Source organism: Passer montanus, unplaced genomic scaffold, assembly GCF_014805655.1.
Source record: "Passer montanus isolate IOZ18808 unplaced genomic scaffold, ASM1480565v1 scaffold27, whole genome shotgun sequence".
Classification (NCBI taxonomy): Eukaryota; Metazoa; Chordata; class Aves; order Passeriformes; family Passeridae; genus Passer; species Passer montanus.
This window is the reverse complement of record NW_024367372.1, coordinates 10,233,556-10,255,406: the sequence shown is the minus strand read 5'-3', so window position 1 is coordinate 10,255,406 and position 21,851 is coordinate 10,233,556. Positions and strand designations below refer to the sequence as shown.

The following is a 21,851-nucleotide window of genomic DNA, read 5'->3' as shown; positions in this document are numbered from 1 at the left end:
ACCAGAAAATTCCATTTCTGGAGAGTAAGGAGTTCCAGGTGTGTATCTTCAGACGTGTACATTTGTCCCTTTCACAATTTGGTACTGGGTTGGGCAGGACCCATTCCTTATCTCAGCAAAGACAATGGTTGTACACATCCCAACAAAAGAACACCGTGGCAGTCAAACACCCCGCACCACAGGCACCAAAGAGGATAAACAGGTCACAGCACATAGCAGTAGAGAGCATTTACTCTTAAGAGGAAGAACCACCCCAAAAATTAGACACAAAAATGCAGTGAAACCCACAGTTCAGAAAGCTATTTGTTATAAATTTATGGGCAGGGAGCAGCGTGTGTGTGAGAGATTTTATTTTTATTTATTTTTATTTGATATGGCTTTGTTTTGGGGATGCAAAACAACGACTGAGTATTTCCCAGCCTCTGCAGATATATCTTTCAGCACCTCTTTACCAGTTGCACAAACTACTCAAACTGCAACGCTATATATTAAAAACAAAACAAACAGACAAACATCCCACACAGAAAAAAAACAAAAAGCCTACATACAGAACAGAAAATCCCCACAACTTCAAACTGCAACGCTATATATTAAAAACAAAACAAACAGACAAACATCCCACACAGGAAAAAAACAAAACAAAAAGCCCACATACAGAACAGAAAATCCCCACAACGATAATGACTTAAATCTAGTGTTGACCTGCTAACCCCCTTTGGCACACTGGTCAGACAGCTGCTTTAAAATCCCAGATTCACTGATTCAAAATTATCACACATAGAAAAGCTTATTTAAAACAAATGTGCTGAAGACCAATCTGCTTCTAACCTTCTCTGCACGTTAAATATAGTTGGTGGAAGCAACTGAAGTATTTTACTTGAGCTACTGCTAAAGTTTTGAGCTGGGAATTATATGCTACCTATTACAGAAAAAGCAGCTGTTCAGGAACTGCTCTGTGTTTTAAGCACCATTCAGAGGCATTTAACCAACTAAAAATAAATCACTCTTCACCATTAACTTTCTTAACTTACAAAACACTTAGGGGAATTAAGATTAACACACCCTGAAGGGAGAGACTTGCATGAGTATTAGTAAAATCAAAGTGGCTTGTGGGTTTGGGGTTGGTTTTTTTTGTTGTTGAAGTTTTTTATGTATTTGGTATTTAAGATTATTCCTTTAGAGTCTCAAGAGTTATTACCAATAACTCTATATCTACACTAGTTATAAATATGTTTTCTACTTGTTTAAAAGCCTAGTGAAAAGAAGCTTTAAATGAGTTGTCCTTTACAAATGGGTGACAGTACAAGCCTGAATGCAAAGTCTGTGTGCTAGAAGAGCACAGCAATTTACTGGGTTATAAAAACAGCTGCTTTTTACTCTCTGATGCCAACTCAGCTCTCCCATCTCAGTGTGTCTCTCTTACAGCAGGTTTGGCAGAGCATTCAAAGCCTCCAAAATTAGGTGCCCTGCTAAGCTCAAGATTGGGAAAGCAACTTGTATCTTCTGCAGATACTCAAGCAGCTGCCATAAACACTGCAAAGCCCCTAAGTGCTGATCAAGTGTGATACATATACCTCCACACTGGTAAAAGCTGCAGTATGCTAGCAACGTGTCAAGAAGAACCAAAACAAATCGTGGTCTGACAGACAGCTCTGGTCTCACAATATCCAAGGGCTTCAAAGCAAAACTGTTTGAAGACCCTGCTATTGCACAGAATTTGGACCTAGTAATTCATAAAAAGAGAATGGACTAAGTGAAAAAGGGGGGATGAAAATCACCTCTCCAATCAAGATTTTGGCTCAGGCTACAAAGGAAATGCAAACTGGAAGAAATGCGAGACAGCTCTACCAAGTTTGAGAATTAGAGCACTCTGGTTTAGTTTCTTCTGCATGACTGGAAGCTGGGAGCTAGCTTAAGTGCCAGAGCACTGAAGTGTAAGCAAGGCTTCTAATAATGGCAGCTTTTGTGATCCTCTACTACAGAATCATTCCTTCTGCATGTAAAACTGTGAAGATACATCCACATGCTGTTCAGATAAGCATTTGCCACAAACTCTGAAAACAAAGAGAAAGCTTTCAATACTGACACACAGCTTTTCGCATATTCAGGAAAACATAGAACAAACACACAGAGTGGGGCTTTTCTGGTTTGGTTGTTGGGGGGTTTCTTTCACTTTTTAAAATATCAACGTTGAAGAACTGGCCTTGAGACACTTATTACCTTAAAGGGGCAACTCGTTGTAGCAAAACTCGGTGTTTTGCTTCGAAGTAACTGCTTCTACTAACTACTAACAGTCTTGAGAGACTCCAAGTAACTCAAACAGGTTACTAGTCAAATTAGAAGGGCTTTGACTGTAGGGTTTTTCTGCTGACTACAATTTTTGTTGTTGTTGGTTTTGCTTGGGGTTCTATATAATTTTTGATTATTTTTAATGCTTGGTTGGTTTTGTTTAAGTGAAGTGTATTTCACTTTTAGAGTAACTGCTTCTTGGGACTGATGCTGTTTCCTCAGAAACTTCATCCTGACAAATGACTATTTTAACAGACTTAGTAGCTCTGCCCATAGTATCAAAAAATTATAAAAGAAATTCACCCCCTTCCAGTTTCTAGCAGTCAATGCTCATGCCTCCCTCGAGACCCCAGTCATTTAGTTTTACTGTAACACAGCTGCTCCAAAATGAACCAGGCATTAAACTCAGCACCAACCTCCCCTCCCCTATAACACACACTGCAAACCTAACAGGTCTTTCTGTGATATAAATTTGATGCTCCACTCCCTTGCAAATACTTTTTCAGTGGATATATTACAAATAGGGGTTTAAGTATTAGTAAAAAAAAAAAACACCAAAAACAAAAAAAAAAAACACACCAAGAACTCTACGGCACCACAGGGGACTTTTCTTTTGCTTCTTAAACATCCAACAAACAACTTAGATATTTTTGAAGTCAGTTCTTTAATGGAAGGTAAATAAAGGTGGTTTTCAGAAGAAGAGAATCACCTACTGTAGTTTAGAAATATTAATAACCCACTAAATCAGTATCTTCCTGTCCTGTGAAAATGATTAAATGGAACACAGAAAATACTTTTCCTTTGTGCCAAGACATGTCTTTCCTACCAGCTCCCAAAGGAGCAGATGTCTATCACCATTATCTTGATCACCTAACACACACAAATTATGCCATTTTGAGTCTAAAAAACAAATTAAATAAACATCTAGAGACTTTTAATAATGCTAATTATGAAAGAGAACAGACAGTGGCAGCTCCACAGGGGCCATTTCTGTCTGCTGAGCAGATTTTTATTTAGGCACTTTTACTGGCCATATGAGGACCCAGCAGAATTTAAACACTGAACTTCTGCTTCAACTCCATCTCTTAATCATAATGGAAAACAGAGAGGCACAAGCTCGCACAACTTATATTCAAACAGCCCATCTGAACAGCTATTTCAAAAAGTCATTCTGCTTACTCAAAGTACAATGTGCACACACTTTAATTTGCTGCTTTATTTGCTCCTTTGAGCTTGCTCATTTTATAAATCCTTCTCTTCAAAAACCAACGTGTGCAAATGGAAGATGCATGCATGAGGAAGTGTCAGCATTTCAATTTCTGTGCATTCATGAGCAGGTGCCTTTCTTAATTTGCGTTGGTGTAAAGTCCATACACCATGTAAAGTAGGAAATAGCTCACAGGAAGGGGTGTATCTTTAGCAAAGAAACTAGCACACTAAAACTCCCTCCTGTCCCCAGGTTTGTGACTTTCTCTCATCCAGCGACCTGCTCAGCAGGATAAATCCCATCATTCTTAACCAGGACAGTCTCCTTAACCAGTGTCTCCAGAACTTTCACACCCATTTCTTGGCCCAAGAGCACTCACATTTGCCAAAAGTACTGGAGGTCAACATAAACTCAAGCAGACCTCTACAACACAAACCACAAAAACTTTCAGAAGTAAATACAACTCTGCATTAGATCCATGATCGCCCACACAGTTCTGAAACCCGATACTCCTTCAAAAGGACAGCGAAGCATGCTTTAAAAGACATCTCAAATACCTGAGATGAAAATGCACTGTGGAAGAACTGCTTACAAGTCTAATAAGCCATTAAAAAGAGTCGTGTACAAAAAGGTGGAAGTTTATTGCAGAGCTTTGTATCAACAGCTGAGCTAGGATGGTGTTGAGTGGAAAGCCAAGGCCAGCTGAGTTACAGGCACAAAGACACATTTGCTTGCTCCACAGATCACTGCCTGGAACAAGCCTGGACACCAAACCTTAATCGGGAGTCAGAGTTGCATGAAATCAAGGCTGTGGACTGAACCCTGTGTATCACAATACAGAATGTGACAATAACCTCAGTGAAAGTGACACTGGATTCAATAACACTTTTACGAGCAGAACATGCCAATAAAATTGGAACATAAATCACTTTCCTTTACTACCTGCCACTAAAAAGCAGAAGTTATTTGCTTTGGGAACTGGTATGCAATTAGGGGGCTGTTTGGCAATCATACTTTATACATTTGTGGAATTCATATTCTCTCTTTAAAGACTTTTTAATGAAAAGTACTAAATTACGTGCTCATTTTCATTACAGAAACACAGGCAATAAAGCAATTTTTAGCTTTCATTTTTTATTATCTTTCAGCAAAAAAAAAAAATAACCTCAAAGCTATTTTCAGCTGTAAGTAGCATGCAGGCTGTTTTCTAACTTACCCAAAATTGGTAGGCTCTACAAAATTTAATTCACCCCCTTCGCAAAATTTCAGCTAACAAAAACGGAGCACTTGCCCAAAATCGAGGCAGCAGGAGTGAACATGGCTGTCTGAACAGCAACTTACATCTCAAACCTAATCTCCAAAAATACATACAGAGTGGAGGACTGAAATACTCTGTGGCTTTAGCACTGGTAATAACAGCAACAGTCAAGGAGATTAACATCAGGCCTTGGCTTTTCTTAAGGAAAGTCACACACACTGTCACATTACTCTTTTTTAAGCCATATGAAGGACACTGTGTGTGCACTCTGCAGTTCAGACATCCCAAGAATTGCTCTCAATTAACATGTCAGAGGTTAAGTAAATGCTGCTGTGTGGGAACCAAACAGCTATTCCATACTGTAAAAATTTACAGGTCTCCTCCATCTGCCACTGTATGTTAGGACACTGCTCCTTGCTTTCTTTAGCTCAGTCTCATTTGTCTGCACAATATATTCACACCCCTCTAGCCTATTAGGCAAAACAAAGACAAGACTGCAGACATATGTCAGGCTACTCTGCCCTTTCCCATATTCTAGCTCCAGGAGAAAAGTAGTTTAAAAGTCAACTCATTCTCTTCCATCTATTTGAGGTCACTATTTCATTCTGCATTAAAATGCACATAGAGCCTCAAGGAAAAAAAACAGGTCTCTAAAATCAGTCCTCTCTTGAACTTCCAGATAGAACTCAACCAGCCAAAATGCATCCTGGAATCAAAGCCAGTAATCTCAATCTCAAGGTGTCCAATAGCATGCTACTAAGCCACTTGGAATGGTACCTCTCACCAGCCTGGGAACACTTTTAAAACTGACCTCTGCAGAAACTTTATTTCAACTCTGAAGCAGAAATGTTTGCTTAGTTCTTCTGGAAATGATCAAGACTATTTTCACTAACAAAGCATCAGACAGTCTGGCTGCTAGCGATGAGTCACTGGTCTATTTCCCACTGAAATACCTGATAACAGGACCTATACAAAATTATCATTATTTTTGTGATTCTCGTGTTTGTTCCACTGCAGCAGAGTGGTACCCATTTGCAGCTGAAGAACTAAATCAAAGACTAACATCACTGGTTCAGCACTCCCCAGAATGGCAGCACCAAGGTCAGTCATTCCCTTGCCCTGCACACAGCACGACAGTAAGTGAATGTCTTCACAATTCACTGTGGACAATACCAGTCTTACATGCAACCTTCATGTCTCATGATCATGCTTCCTGCAGAAGAGAAAGCTTAACTCAAAATATTTTTGTCACTGCAGAACCGAGAAAGCTTCATTAAGCTAAGTACTGCATAAATACATGTAGACAGTCTGTGCCTATAGCAAGTTTAAACTAACTAGAAGTCAAATGAAGAACATAAACAGAAGCAAATACACAGCTAATAAGGTTTTACTCCAGGTCATGCCAGTGGCACAACCTCGAGTCCTGAAAGGCCCACTGCCTCACTGAAACACAGACCATCCCTACAAATAACTTACTTGTCATAGGAGTTGCTTTATTTACTGTAGACCTGTGAAAAACAGAGGCTTCATGGCTGCTCCCTCTTGTTGCTTTGTGCAGCTGTAACTTCAGGCCACAAGAACATGCACACTACCTCTGGTAGGTGCAACAGCACAATTGCCAAAGCAGAAAATTTTGGAGACTCCATGAACACAGCACACTCAACTCTACAGAAAAGGGAGAGAACTGCACTTATAAGTGCATGACATCAGCAAAGCATTTGAATTTAAAAAGTTTCTGTTGAAGCTTTGGATACCTTTGTATGGATATCTTTGCTCATGAGAAAGTTGACTCTATCAGTTAATAATTTTGGAATTTAAAGCCCAAGACAAAAAAAGGTTGTCCCTAAGCCAAAAGTGCTCCCTAGGGAACAGGAGTCAAAGGAAAGCAGTCACTCAGGCACAGTACAGCTTAACCCATCAAACTGACAAAGCTAGCAAAAAGAAGTTCAGTTTCACCTAATTTCAGCAGGCTATTGTAGGTCCAAATTTTACCCCTAAGAACAGAAAAACACTTTTTTTGACTTCAAGGTGTATGCACTTATGTGCAATTCTAGCATTTTGCTGTTTACTTTGCTAAGGACTAGATTACTAGCCCACTAGAAGTAGCCTGCCTAGTGGGGAAAGATTCCAGCTCAGAAAAAAGGACACTGCTACTTCCAGAACTTTATTTATAGCTTGAGTACAGTTGCCAGTCCCTAAGCTGCGCCCAAATCTGGAGCTCCAAGTTGGAATTTCTCTTTGCAGTTCAGTTAAGAGCTCTAAACCTGACTCAATGCTTCAACTACAGAAGTGGGAGCTGTTTACGGAGCTGGAAGCTACTGGTATTGCAAGACCTTTACTGATGCACAGGGAAAAACAACATTTGCCTGAACCTAAAAACAAACTCTATTCCAAAGGTTAGAAACAGCCTCAGCAACTCATGGGCAGCTAACATCCTTCAACATACCCAATAAAAACTCCAACTCTGCTGCTTGTACTTGTTTTACACAAGTATAGAGCAGTGAAGCAAAAAGAGGACACAGGTCTGAAGAATATGCCTTAAAAGTAAGGCATCCTTGCCCTCCATGATCTCTAGGCCCAGCTAAGTGATTTAGGTGGGCACAGTAGGATTTGTTGCAATATATGCTCTAAAAATTCAGTGAATTGCTTCCCTTTACCCACCCCCCCTCACTTCAACGAGAACACTAATGGTTTTTATGAGTTTCTTTCTCAAGTTGCACATCCACACAGTCACAACTCTTATCAGAACTGTGCCTCAGTACAACTTATTTTTTTAATTAAGTGATATTTCCAACCTTTTAGAAACATGAGGTAATCCACTAGGTATTTAGCAGCCACAAGTGCAGGGAATAGAGGCAACAAAAATACAGCCATGACCACACTGTAGCATTTCTTCTAACAGCATTTCTCTTCCACATACTCCAATGTGACCATAATACCCATCCAGGCACAGCCAAGGGATGATCACATTCTTTTCTTTGTCAGCTTCAAGTTTTTCATGTAAACGCAAGGAATTTGTACTTGAGAGTGCATTATATACTGTTGGAGTGATTACAGACATTTTTGAAGGTTAGGAAACTTGCTGTTTTCAAAACAGACCCTTTCATAAAACTCCTCTTTCATTTACTGGTATCAAAGTGATTTTTTTGTTCCTTAGAAAAAATACTAAATCCAAAGACTGACACATGAGCAGAGGAAGCTCAATAAAGCCAGTTCAAGCTTCCCCAGCCAGCCTGCCTTAGGCTTCTTCCAAAAACTCTACAGGTATGACCGTACTATCCAAGCATTGCAGATATCAGGTGCTGCTCTTACATGGAATCTTCAAGTAGCAGCACCTACAGGATTTAAATATTCTCTACAACAAAGCAAAGGGAGAGGCTAACACCCTTCAGATTTTCTAGCACTCTTCCGTCATCTTTCAGTTTAAAGACAGACAAGCATAAGAATTCAGAGCAAGAAGAGTCATAAACTTCATACTATGAGCAAACTTTCTGCTGTGTTCAGCCCTTTCCAAGATATGGCACCAATTCCAGAAGTTTTATGATCAGCCATTTCTCCAGTGAACCAGTAGTGTAGCTGTTATTAAATGCAATTAATGACATTATCTTGAACGCTCATAAAATCCCACAGCAAAATGAGTCATGTGCTCAGTTTCAAAAGAGGGGTCCCTCTCAAGTCAATAAAACCTGGGAAGGTACAACTCTTGAGGGAGTTGGAAATGCAAAGATGTTACATGGTAACACATATTACACAGCCAACAAATAAATTTAAAAATCACTAAAGCTAGCAGCAACTAGTGCTGTCCTCCATTTTAAGAGTCCTGACACCTTTTCTTACTAGCCACCCACCAGCAGTAAAGTCTCACACCGTTGAAAGTTGCACGATAGCAACTCTTCAGCAAATTGCAAACGAAGAAATTCAGTTAGCAAATTTCTGAAATAGAGAAGTTATTCAAACAGAAAAAGGCCTCTTCATTGCACTAACCCCTCCCAAGTTACGTCTGGTGAAGCACATACAGGAGCTGATCTTTAAAGCTTAAATCAAACCACAATTCCACCAATAACCTGGCCTGCCATACGTATCTCCAGCAGAAACCCTCAGCTTATGAGATCAGGAAAGTGCAAACATTGTAATACTTGGAATTGTGCTTCTGGATCAGACCTGTCCTTGTTTTCTGAAGTAGCATTATCTGTGTTAATGAGAATTTTGCTTTAATGAACCGATCAGTGATACAGCTATACGAGAAATCTGATATTGGACACAGACAGACTACACAATTACATGATCTGAAATGTCAACTACCTTCTGAATATCAGCATTAATTTTAGTAGGCACTTATGTCACCTTCCTCAGATACTGTTTACAGTACCATGAATTTATGTCACACTCTGGATTGCTCCTGCCCAGTGCAGAGAAGGGCAAGTATTCTTTCACACCTACCAATGTCCTTCAAAAAAGGGGAGGAAACTGCCACTTCATTCTAGACAATCTGGTCTTCCAAACTCAGCAATTATGCCCTAAACTTGACTTTGGTCTATTAAGCGAAGATGAATGTAAAGTGTCAAGGCCAATATTGTATTCCTAGGAGCTTTTGTTTCTCTTAAGAAGCAGAAAATTTGTGTTCCTGTTGTTTGTCAGGAACTTCTTCACAGTCTGCAAACATGTTTTCAGTCAGTCAGACACCACCCTCACTCTAACTTAGGCTAATGTATTTATACTGCTTCATTAGCAATGCCCATAACTTCAGCCTATTTAAAAAGTCTCTACTATTCAGGAGAGGAGCAGTGTAACAAAATTTAATTATTAAGAATATTTAATATCCCAAAGCATCTATGTGGCTGCATGCTAAAAACAACCCTAGTAAAACTTACTTAAGCCATATACTAAACAAGAAAACCTCCAAACATCTAACAGAGACATGAATACAGATGCAACATTATATTCCACATCAATCTCACACAGAGGTCAATTACAGCATAGATGGCCTCAACTACCCCCAGCCTTTGGAGAGTTGAAGGCTGCACACTACACATGAAAAGGGAATCTCAGATTAGCATCAAGACCTTGGATTTGCCCTGAAGATACGATTGTGTCAAGGAAAAATAAGTTTCTTATATAATCTTATTAACACAAAAAAAAAGTTATTTTATTTTAAACTTTGTTGCAATTACATTTTCAGGACCAAATACAAAGACTGATGAGCTCTCTCTCACGACTGCTTTGTTTACATACTGTATATATAGTCCTCAGGCAGCAACATTCACAGTATTTCATTTCTGGACTACAATAGGAACATCACTGTTAGAGCTGCTACTGCAAGCTTCAGCTACTGTTTCCCATTGAAAATTCTGTGTCTTAATCTATTTTACTTGTTGCTAGCTTTATTGGATTAGCTCAACAGCTAGGTCAACAAGCAACGTAACACATGACTCTGAATCACTTTTCTTCTTTCCTGACTCTGATCTTGCTCCAGGTACTTTCAAAAGAGGTCAGAGTATCAGCTTCAAGAAAGAAGGGTGGGGGGGGAAAAGGCAAAAGAAAAAAAAGCTCATGAGTGAAAGTTTCAACACCTGAAACACCAGACTCTCAGACAGTAACTCTTGTGGGGGCAAGGAGAAAGAAGGTTAGGACTAGTCTCTCTTGTAGACTCCATATACATTTAAACTATTTACTGAATTACAGAAACCAACAGCAACAAGACAAAACGAAAAACTAACCCACTAAACCCAGAACTTCAGCCTCTAGTTTTGACCAAATGGAATTACCCCTCAGAAATCACAAGTCTCAGTAATGACATCACATTGCACCAGCATCTCCAGATCTCAACAAGAGACACAGATCAGTTATCTTCAGAAATACATGACACCCTCCCCTACACCATCTCAAACCTGAGTTACTTGGTTTTCCTAGCAGGCTGCTGGAACTTGCCCAGATGAGTCACACAGCCCATCTGACTTTATCATTTTTCACAAGTGTCTCTCTTTCAGACTTCCCTAGACAAGTCCAGGAGCAGAGTTGTGGCAATCACATGGAAGAGCAGTAGGCAAACTTTGGAAGAGAATGGAATGAAAAGGCACCATACATATCTTCTGTATTTTGAAGACAAAACCAATACACCGTCTCTTCTATATATACAAAAAAGATGAAGTGTCCAGGGTAAACACTGGCATCAACTCCTACAGTTTAGCTGGCTTGTTGAGACACACAGAAGCATCTTAACAATCCTAAATGGCTTCATTCTGGTTTATATCCTGCACAGCATTCAAATCTGGCAAAAGACACGTAGAAGGAAACAGTAGAACAGTTACCTCCTCAATAAGAAGTCCAAATATACACAACAGTGTGCATACAGAAGTTCTATTTAGAGTAACAGAGTTCATGTTCTGGCTCTCCAGCAGCAGCCAATATGCTCATAACTCTACAAAAGTGCTCAGCTGTCACCAGTCTAGCTTTAGGGGAGCACTGTTACAGTAGAGGAACACTGACAGCTCAAGAATGACACCCAACAAGTGCAGTGTGAGACTGCAGTCATTCCTGCACTTTGCTCTCTTAGAGGAGTTCTGAACAAACAACTGCTTGAACATCAAAATACAGAGTGTAAGAAGTCTACTTTCAAGCTAAGCACAGACTTATTTTTCCTATCAATTCAATATTTATATTCTAGTGTTAAAAACATTTCTTGATCAATATTTTATTTTCTAGCAGCCCCTTTAAGAATAGGTTTCCTGTTTTAAAAGAGTCTTATACCTAGAAATACTACTTCCATTTCAGCAAACCCCTTCACACACACAACCCTACCACAAAACAGCCCTTTTAGTACATACATTTCCGAATGCTGACAGTCTTTGAGGACAACAACTTCTTCAAAGAAAAAAAAAAAGAGGAAGGCAAGGAAGCAGCCTCTGGCCATGAGGAATAGACAAAGATAACCATATTGTCATTTTCAGAAGAAAAAGCATGGCTGAAAGTACTTTTACACAAACACAATTTCCTCTCCATTTCCTGTAGCAAGCTTCTTTGAGCCCCCAGCCCCTACACTAGCTAAAACAGTACAGCAGTTACCACAGATTAATGAGCAGAGAGCAGAAATCTCACCTGATAGTAAGTCTTAATGTTTCTGATCAAGATGGTCAGGTTTTGAACCCGAAGATAGGTATCATTATTTACATGCTTGTTGACACGTTGGTTGGTTGGTCGAGGATCTCTATTAAAAAGGAAGAAAATAAAATATTACTAATTAAACTGGTGTTAAGACTTAACACCTCAATAGCACATTTATGAATACACTGACAATTATACAGAGTACATAAGCATTAATTCATGATAGAATAAGCTCATTATCTCTGCACCAATGTGTAAGTTGAAAATATTTCCTGCATGTCACTAAGTATCTTACTGCAACCCACACAGTACTTCTGGTCAGCTTCCTTTTTTACCCATATTTCCCTGAATAAAGAGCATATCTAGTTTGTGCAAGCTAAATCAAAGCAGTCTCTGATAATAGGGGTTTTCCTTATCCAAGTAAAAGCAAGTCTAGAAAATAATATCATGCTTTCCTCAGCTTTGGAGTTTTGTAACAAGAAAAGGGTATTAGTACTTGATTGGTGATCATTGTAAAAACTTCAAAGACCAGATGTATCCTAAAACTGAAGTGAAAGAAAAGAAGTAGCAGCACTTATTACCCCCATTATCATCTTACTAGATCTCTCATACACATACTACGTTTTTGTTTGATTTTAAAAACAAATCAAAATTGTACCCAAAGCAATTTTATTTCTAAAATAAAAAATAAGACAGAAAAAAAAGCTATAAATCGTTTCATATAAATGTACACCTTCGGATCATCTCCCTACACTCACTCTGCGATTTTGAAAAAAACATGGAACCTGAAAATCTTTATCTGCCAATAGCAGAGATGAAAGATTTGCGTTTGTCCTCTAATAATGACTCTTATCAGCAGACTCCTACACAATCCAAACACCTGCCTCCCAGAGCTCTGTTCTGGCTGTTAATTAAGCCATTCACAGCTCTTCCAGGGCCAACTATTGAACTCAGGCGTTGACAAGGAAATAAAAGAGGAACTGATCCAATATTTATTTTTAAAATATATCTGCCAATGGTTACATAAGTACATCAAAGAGTTTACATAAATATGTCTAGTTCTTTTTCAAAATGCACAACCAGTCCAGAGTACCTCTTGAGTGAAAGCAGTGCTATGAGAATAAGTATGAAAAAACACATAGATATTCCAGAGATGAGAGAAACTGCCTTGACAGCAGGTAACATCAGACACAGTGTTTATGCACATGCATTTAAGCAGATGGTATATACTAGCATAAACTATACTGGCATAAACTAGCAAGACACTACACAGCCTTTCCAGCAGCAAGGGACTTAGTATACACATTTATACTGTAATAAATTACGACAGAATGAACAAAAAGAGGCAATTGCAACAAGCTTTTAAAGTGAAATCTGTAGTGAGTATTCCATGTTACTGCTGCTCAGATACAGGAGTCCAGAAGCCATACTTGTAACACTTTGACAGTGGGCCCTCATGGAGGGAGAAGAATAAATGCAGCCTAGGCTTGAGCTCAGACAGCACCCTGCCTTCAGTACACTCTGAGGGGACACTGTACCTCAAAGGAAGCTGGACACAGCTTTTTTAAGCAAGGCCATGACAACAAAATGGGAAGCTAAAAGGTTAGAAACATTCAGTAAAGAGAAGCTGGCCAAAGAGAAGGGTCAGCCTACAGTTCTCATTTCCACATGAAAGCTCACGCAGGCAGGACACTGCCACACCACTGGTCACTGTCTGGCAGCATTCCCAGGTTTGTGGCCAGGAATTGACATCTTTGACTGGCTAGCAGTCACTACTCCACAATCCTTCCCAGAACTGCACAAAATGGGGCAAAAATCCACAAAACACAGGACACCAGCCACACCACTATTTCTTCAACAGCTGCAGCAGTGGAACTGCGGGACTTGGATGATGTTTTTAAAGGCACACAAGACACAGAACAACTACTTCCTAGACAAGATCTGCTCATTCTTGCACAGTGGAGACTGCGTTACATGAACTTAAGCACTAGCAGGACCAGGCCCTCGGGAGCAATTCCAGAGCTTTTATCCTATCATCTTCGTTAAGGGTAATTGATTGCTCCAAGAGCCCTTAATGCCACTGACCTCAGGGTCCTCTTAACCTCCAGCCAAGCTGCAGCATAGCTCTGGCACTCCTGCCACTTCTCCATCACAAAAAAAGTTAAAAGCTTTTCTGAAAATAGAATATAGCTCAAAAACATGTTTTCTGAACGCATTGTGTAACCAGCTTCACACAGCACCTCGGCTTACTTCAGAGAGGACCCTCTGAACAAGATGTGGAAGTCCAGCTCAGCCTACACTTCGGACTGCCACAGAGCTTATTGTCTTCACAGGAAAATGGAGCAATGCCTCCTCAACAAGCAAGATCCCGTCTCTTCTTTCTGTGCCTAAAGACGATCCTACTCTGAAGAAGACAGGGCTGTTGGTACTACACTTTGAACATTATAGCCCTTGCCTGTATAGTGAAATTTGTTCAGCATGAATTTTATAGACAGAAGCTCTTGAAAATTAAAGAGAGGTTTCTTTGGGTTGGTTTTTGTTTTTGGCAACACTAACCAGGTAACCTAAACAAATTCATGTCTGGATTTATCTGAAAAAATCCCTGAACACCACCTCAGATGCCTTTTCAGTCCTTTGATGTTTGGTCTTTGCCCAACACACAAATATAATGAAAACTACATTTATTTATTTTTTTTAAACCGCCTACTTCTCAAGATCAAAAAAGCTACCTAAATAAGACTGAGACAGCATGGCTGAGGTGTGACTTAGGGAAGTACTCCACAAACCAGTAAAAACCCACCCAAGCCAAATAAACAGAAAGTCTCAAACCTCACTATATACCCGAACATTTTAAAGAAGTTGTCTGACTCTTACATGCTCAAGTCTTCTAGGAACAGAGAGGAAAGGAAGGGTCAGGAGGCACAGATCAAGTGACAAGTTCAGGTTCAGCAGGCATGGGGCCACCAACACAAGTGCATGATGATGCAATTCCTCAAGTCATAAAAGTAACCATTAAAAAAAAATTAAATTTTGAAATCCAAAATGACAATCCCATTCTTACAATTTCTGACAAGCTGTTTTGATGAGCAAGGGGAAAGTCCTCAAGCCAGGCCCAAGGGTTATGAGATGCCAGAAGGAACTGGCCCAGCATCCTGCAGCACTTCACTCTGCAGGCAAGGCACTAACCAAAAATACATCACGCTGGGGCTAGTCTAACTCCTTCTTCTACCTGAGATGCTACTAAGGCTGGCAGATTCCAAATTGCCTAGAAAATGGTGGGAACATGCACCTCTACACAGCATTCTAAAATTTTAAATTAAGCAGATGCACATCTCTAACACATCTTTTTTTGTGTCATTTGCTACAAACCACGAGGAGCAGGCACTCACAACGTGGCTGTTCCTGTCACATGGTCTGAATTAAAGACAACAGATCAACGGTTCCACAAACCACGACAGCAATTGAAATGGGGAAACCTATTATTGTGTTGTTGTAACAGGATTTTAACACAAACAGCATTATCAGCAGTATTCCTAACAGACATTCCTGTTTGCTAAATGTTTTGACAGGAGAGCAGTCTATTTTCAATGAGAATAATTACAACAAGCCAACATGAAAACTTATGTGCCTGCATAAACCTCCACGTAATTTCTTACAGGAAATTAGTCTATTTTCAATGAGAATAATTACAACAAGCCAACATGAAAACACTTATGTGCCTGCATAAACCTCCATGTAATTTCTTACAGGAAATCTTATTTGGGAAGTTAAATGAGGCAAATATTTGCTTATGCTTGTAGATATTATGCCGCAGCTGCAATTGTAACACTGAAGGCAGTCATTGCAGTGCCACCACGTGCTAATTTCATACCAGGAAGTGCCACACAGCCATCTGAAAAAAGTTCTTTAAAGTACGTCTGCAGAGAATATCATTAACCTGATACAAATAAATCCATCAGCAACACAAGCTTGAAACACAGCATTTCCACTTTGAAGATCAACATTTTTGTATGCAGAGCATTCAGCCAGTACTGCAAGTCTGCAAAAATCAACCTCGTCCTTCGTGCACAATCAGGTTGGGATACACACTTGAGTAGGACACAGGCAAAGGAAACCATTCATTTACAACAGAATTATTCGAAAAATAATTTATCTTGTTTTAAAATCTAAAAAATTTGGGGAAACCAAACACTGCTATCTGACTCTTGCTACTAAATTTACTCATTTAAATGAGGTGCCCCTACTGAGAATCAAACAATGCCCAGCTTTCTTAGAAACAGTCTGGCTTGTTTTAGAGATCACTAGTAAGCAAAGGGATCACCAGCACAGCCCAACAGCTGGTGTCCTACAGACCACAGCCTGCCTAAGCCCAGGCCAGGTTCCCCTCCTCTGCCCTTGTGCCATGGCTACATTTGGCAAGCCTGAGCAAACCACATTTTATTCTGGGCTGGCATTCCCAGGGGCACTTCATTTCTGAAGAGCATGAAGTTAAGGCACAGCCCTATTTTCACCTCCTGTCACAAAGCCAGCAGGGAGCTGGCAGGCTGGAAAAGCAGTAGATAGCTGTCACATATCTCTCTGGTGACACAGCTGCCTTGTTGAGATGAACCCACCACCTAAAAAACATTGACACTGCAATACAAAGCAGCTGGGATCTTCTCCACCAAAACCCAAAGTATTACAACAGCAATTAGGGGCTAACAGAACTCAAACAGCCCCCCCATGACTCAAGCAGATAAAGCCTTACTTTTACTCACAAATCTCCACTCAACAGGTGTATCTGGATTTCTTCACAGATCCACCTGTCTTTTTCATCTCCTGAATTAAAATCTGCTTTGCTGCAGGGCAGAAGTGTTGTATTTTTAGTAATGAATTTCCCCAGAATCTGGCTTTCAAAATCTTTACTGAAAGAAACAGCTTGATTTGCAACAAAGTAATGCATCACACCTGGGGTTTAGATGCAAGCTCACATGCCCCTGTTATTTCTGTTCTAGTAATCAGGCAAGCAGGAAAAAAAAATTCTAAGTGAAATAAACACAAGTAATGAGGAAACTGCCCACATGAGGAGTCCAGCTCTTTCACTCTGCCACCCCCTACTCTCTACATGTGTGTGCATGCCTGCATCTGTGCTTTCAAGCAATCAACACTATCATGGCATGGCAAATTCAATTCCAGCTTTATTAAAGGCCCTCATTAATAGGCTTTTAGCAGGAAGAAATCTCCAGCCAAGCACTGAAAGCCATCTTCAGGAACCAGGACTTAAAAAAACTGATGAGCAAGAATTTTTAAAAAACACATTTTTTTATTCTGAAAGCCTTGTGGGGCAGAAACATGCCTTGCAAGACTTGCCTGACTTACATGTAAGCAGCAATTGCATTGCAATTTCAAAAGTTAAAATCAGGGAAAAGTAAAGGTCAGTCAGCACCTCTCCTGAGTGCCTTGCTAGGTCAGGATACACTGACCTAAATAAAACTGCAATCCTTCCTACATTAAACAATCTTGGGAGTACAAAGATTTTTGTTTCAGTACAAAGCTTTTGGTTTCAAGCTCTTTAGTCACCATTAGAAGCACTGCTAAAGCTGCCGAAAAGAGGGGGAGGCAAGGCCTGATTGTAGTACAAAGATTTTTGTTTCAGTACAAAGCTTTTGGTTTCAAGCTCTTTAGTCAACATTAGAAGCTGCCTAAAAGAGGGGGAGGAAAGGCTTGATTGTGCATAATGGGACAGTTTCCTACTCCACAGCACTCATGCCTCCAACACTTCGCTTTCTGAGACACCACTGCCAGAGATGTTCGTAGGGGAAAAAACAAAGAAAAATCAAAGCCCCACCAACTTACCCACCTGATAGCTTAAAACTCATAAACATGCCAGGGCACCTCTCACAACCACAAGAGATGAGACAAAATGCCAACTAGTGTCACACTGCACCCAGCCAGCCTGTACGCTTATCTTCCTTATTTCCATGAGATCTTAGAATTATCTCCTTGTCCCCAGATCATTGTTCAGTTGCTCCCCGAGTTTAACTCCTTAGACATAGCTCAATGACCAATTGCAAATATTTAAGTTTACACACACCACCTAATAAAACTCTCCAAAAAATGCCACAGTCATTCAAAAGCCACATCACTTCATACATTTATGATTAATTATTACTTGGTTAAATTTTCTTGTTTTGAAATAAGATGACAATTGCACATATAATTATATAAACTTATTAGATAACAGCGTTGTTTAGTTAAACATGCAGCCAACACAGCTGCTGTTCTTTGATAGTAGGTTGGTCATCTCTGTGCCAAACACATTGGTCAGGAATCAAAATTTAATTTCTCACACCTTAAAAAGCTACAGCCTGGACCTAAACCTTCATATTGAGACTCTAATTTGCAGAAAATAATATTTTTAAAGTGCAATTATTCCTTTAAAAATGCTGGCAATTACGCCTTCTTTTTACAAGAGACTTCTACCCTTGCTAGTTTACACCACTAGTTTGTTATCTCCATGTGCTGGCTGATCTGGGTTCTGTTCTGAATCATAGATTTTCACCAGCTTCAATATTTAAGCTCCAGTTCACAATATTCACTCCCAATAACATCAAATCAGAAGAAAATTTTATTACCTTCTCACATGGAGCAGCCACGTACCAGAAGATAACAAAACTTGACAATCTGAGTGGGTGAGGCACTGATTGTCAGATTTAGTGTTATTTCTCAAGATTTTAAAGGATTCTAACATGAATTCTTCATTTAAATGCTTGGACTAACACTGCAAACCACTGACTTTCAATTTATTTCAGTCACTTAAAAGAGCACACTGCCAAAACTGAGTGACTTCCAAACTCTCCTCCCCCGAAAGCCACACACTTGTCCCTACAAACTCTCTCCAAGATGAATTTCAGAATATTTAAAATAAAATACAGAGAAAAGAGAAAACAGTCAGGCTCTGCATGTAGCACAGTAGATCAGCAACAGGAAAGGATGTGGTTAAAGACACAGCACAAGTCCCAACGACAATTCAATGCGATGTTAGGGTGTTTTCAGCACTCCATCTCTTAACCAATTTCTAAGTTCCCTCAACACATGGCCTTACAGTGCCGCCGGAAAGAGGTAGCACTAACACTAAATTATGGATTTCATATCGAAGTTTACGCAAGAGCAGACAAAGTTCAGATGAAATCCTCCCAGTAAAACTTTATTTGATACTGCACTTTCATTTCCTTCTTTGTACTGCCACACACCTTCCACTGTAACCCTGACTAAGACAACTGGGAGGAAAAAAAAATTAAAACCACACACATAGCACGCAAAAAAAATTAGAAAATCAAGCTAAAGAACACCGGACCGGGATTAGCTCGGAGTTGTTTTCCCCCAGTGTTTTCTGTTAATTTCCAAGAGCAATCACAATGGGAATCGCTCCGGCCGCAGGCCGCCCCGCCCGAGGGAAGCTCCGGGCCGGAGCCCGAGGGGCACGGCGCTTCCCCCTCACGCCTGCCGCCCCCCGACCCCACTCACATTTGCAACATGATTTTGTTCAGGACGACGCCATCCACCAGGTCCATGTAGACGCCGAGGTTGTCCTGGTCCCCGCTCCCCAGGTCCCCGAAGGTTTTCACCTGCCGGAGGAAGGACAGCACGGTTGGGGATGGCGGCCGGAGCCAGCCACCCCCGGCAGGACAGGGCTGCCCCTCGCCCCCCGCCGCCCCGCTCTGCTCACCCATGTCACCAAGGGGCTCTGCAGGAAGAGCTCCAGGAGCTCGGAGACGGTCACGTCCATGTCGCCGGGGCTCGGGCGGCGGCGGGAGCTGCGGGCGCGGGGCTGGCTCACTCGGGAGACAAAGGCGCGGAGCCCATGGCCCGCCGCCCCGCTGCCCGCCGGGCGCTGCCTACAGGGCAAACAATGCGCGGCTCATCGCTCCCCCGCCCCGCGCCGGGGCACACGCGGGGCCGCTCGCCGCGGTCCCTCCTTCCGACGGCAACAGGCCGGTCTACCCCGCCGAGCTCGCTCCGCGGCTGCGAAAGAGGTTCCCCAGGCAAGAGCGTGCCACGCCGAGAGAGAAGAGGAGAGAGAGTTCAGCCACCACGGCGAATGCCCGGGAATCGGGAGCGAAAGCGCGGACCTCCGCCGGGACAGCTAGGAGCGCCCCGCAGCCGCTCCGCTCCGGCCAGCCCGGTACCTGTGGCGGGGCGCGCCCGAGCCCCGGCAATTAGACCCGGGCGGCGGCGGCGGCGTGACGGGCAGCGGCCGCGGCCAATGGGAGGGGCGGAGGGGCCCGGGGCCGGCCAATGGGCGGCTGCCCCGGGGGCGGGCCGCGGTGTGGGGTCGGGGCATCGCCCGCACGCGGCTGCGAGAGCGGCTGCGGCCTCTGCCCGCCCGGCGGGGGCGGCCGCAGTGCCCTGCCGCGGTAACCGGGGTGATGCGCGGCCTCGAGAGCTAACTCGCCCGCGGGGCCGCGCCGGGGGCGGCTGTACCTGCCGGGAGCCGCCCGGCGCCGCGCCCTCCTCCGCTGGGAACGGCGCCAGCGCCGAGCGGGAACGCGCGGGTCCGAAGTTTCCGCTTTAAAAAGCACTGAATTCCCCGCAAAGTACTTCTCGGGGGCGCTTGCAGACGTGCCGCGTAAACCCCTTGGTGCAGCTGAAAGAAGGACGGGGAACACTCGGAGCAAGGCGAGCAGGGGCTGTGTCGCTGCCGCTCGGCCGGAGCCGCGGCAGGTGGGGCCGCGGGGCCGGGCCCCTCCGCCACAGCGCCCGCCGGGGCCAGCGTTTTCCTGCACAATTTATCTCGTCTTTAGTTAGGAAAATTAATAGTGCCAGGGAATCCTGGTTTATTTATCGCAGGCTCAGAACTTGAAGAGAAATAATTCAGCCTTGAAGCTGAACAGTGTAATGTACGGTGTGGCATAGTGGGCTTGGTTGTGGCAGGGTTTCTGTTTGACAGTTTGCTCTGCTTTTCACACATGTAATCGTTTGTCTCTGGTATTTATCAGTCTGTGCATCAGCCACTTCTTAGTGCGTTCTGCCTGTTTCTTGTTCCATCATACTGAACTCACAAAATAAATTTTGGATCTTGCACACTCAGATGAGACATCTGAAATTCTGGTTTTTATTAACCACCTACCTTTGATACGTGTTTTTGGTGAGGGGTTGGGTACATGTGTTCTTGTGCATCGGCTGAGGGAAAGACATCTGTTGTTGTGCCTGAGGGACCAGAGCAGTTTGCAAGCAAGCTATTACTAAATGATAGACCCTGGTGTTCATTGTAGAGGCCTGTTTGTCCCAATAAAGATCGGGTTTCATGATCTGCTTCATGAGGATCCTCATTTTAGACAAGGATGGATAACTCCCGCTCAGGTGAATTGCAATTTGTTTTCAGTTTCTTGAGAGGATGTACCAGGAGGGCACAAGTGGTTACATTAACCCTTTACTATGTGAGTCATGTACTCCAGTCATTTCAGGACCTGAAAAGAAGTAAGCTTTGCAAGCCAACCAACTGTTGTAGTTGGTTAGAGAAATCAGTATGCTTTTGAGGGTCACAGCCATAGAGAGAAAAAGAATGGTTAATAGTTTCTCAACACTCCAGAGAGACGGACTGCCATACTTTGATTTCTTGAACCCTTATGATTTCCTGTCTTGTGGAAAGATTTCATTAAATGAATTTTCGAAGTATTTACTGCAGTGCTTGCAACATATGTGTTAGTCAACAGAATGAAAAGCAAAACACCTTATTAAACGATATAGACCTATTCACAGAAAGCAGAAAACAGATGCAAGAATGCTTCCCCACTTTTCACAACTTGGATGCAACTCCTTTGTAGGACAGACTCCTGAAAAGAAGCAACAGCTGCATAGTCCGATCCAGGTGTGGTCAGCAATAAGACAATTGAAAGGGAGGGCTCATCACGGAGCACGGTTATAAAAACCACATTTCTTACCCAGGAAACGTTCCCGGGGATGCTGTTAGCTGCCAAATGCTCACGCGTTACTCAAGGTGGCTCCCTGTGTTAC

General features: G+C 42.1%; 1 protein-coding gene across 2 annotated transcripts in view; it reads right to left on the bottom strand.

The window, feature by feature from the left end:
• CCDC88C (coiled-coil domain containing 88C) overlaps nucleotides 1–19,696 on the bottom strand; it is a 96,161-nt gene extending 76,465 nt beyond the window's left edge. For both annotated transcript variants that reach the window (XM_039712618.1, XM_039712620.1), the window contains exons 1-3: nucleotides 19,564–19,696; nucleotides 19,362–19,462; nucleotides 11,850–11,958 (exon numbers count right to left, since the gene is read on the bottom strand). In XM_039712618.1, the coding sequence (XP_039568552.1) occupies nucleotides 11,850–11,958; nucleotides 19,362–19,462; nucleotides 19,564–19,623 (270 nt within the window). In that variant the 5' untranslated portion in view covers nucleotides 19,624–19,696. The remainder of the gene's footprint in view (nucleotides 1–11,849; nucleotides 11,959–19,361; nucleotides 19,463–19,563) is intronic.
• Nucleotides 19,697–21,851: the final 2,155 nt, after the last annotated feature.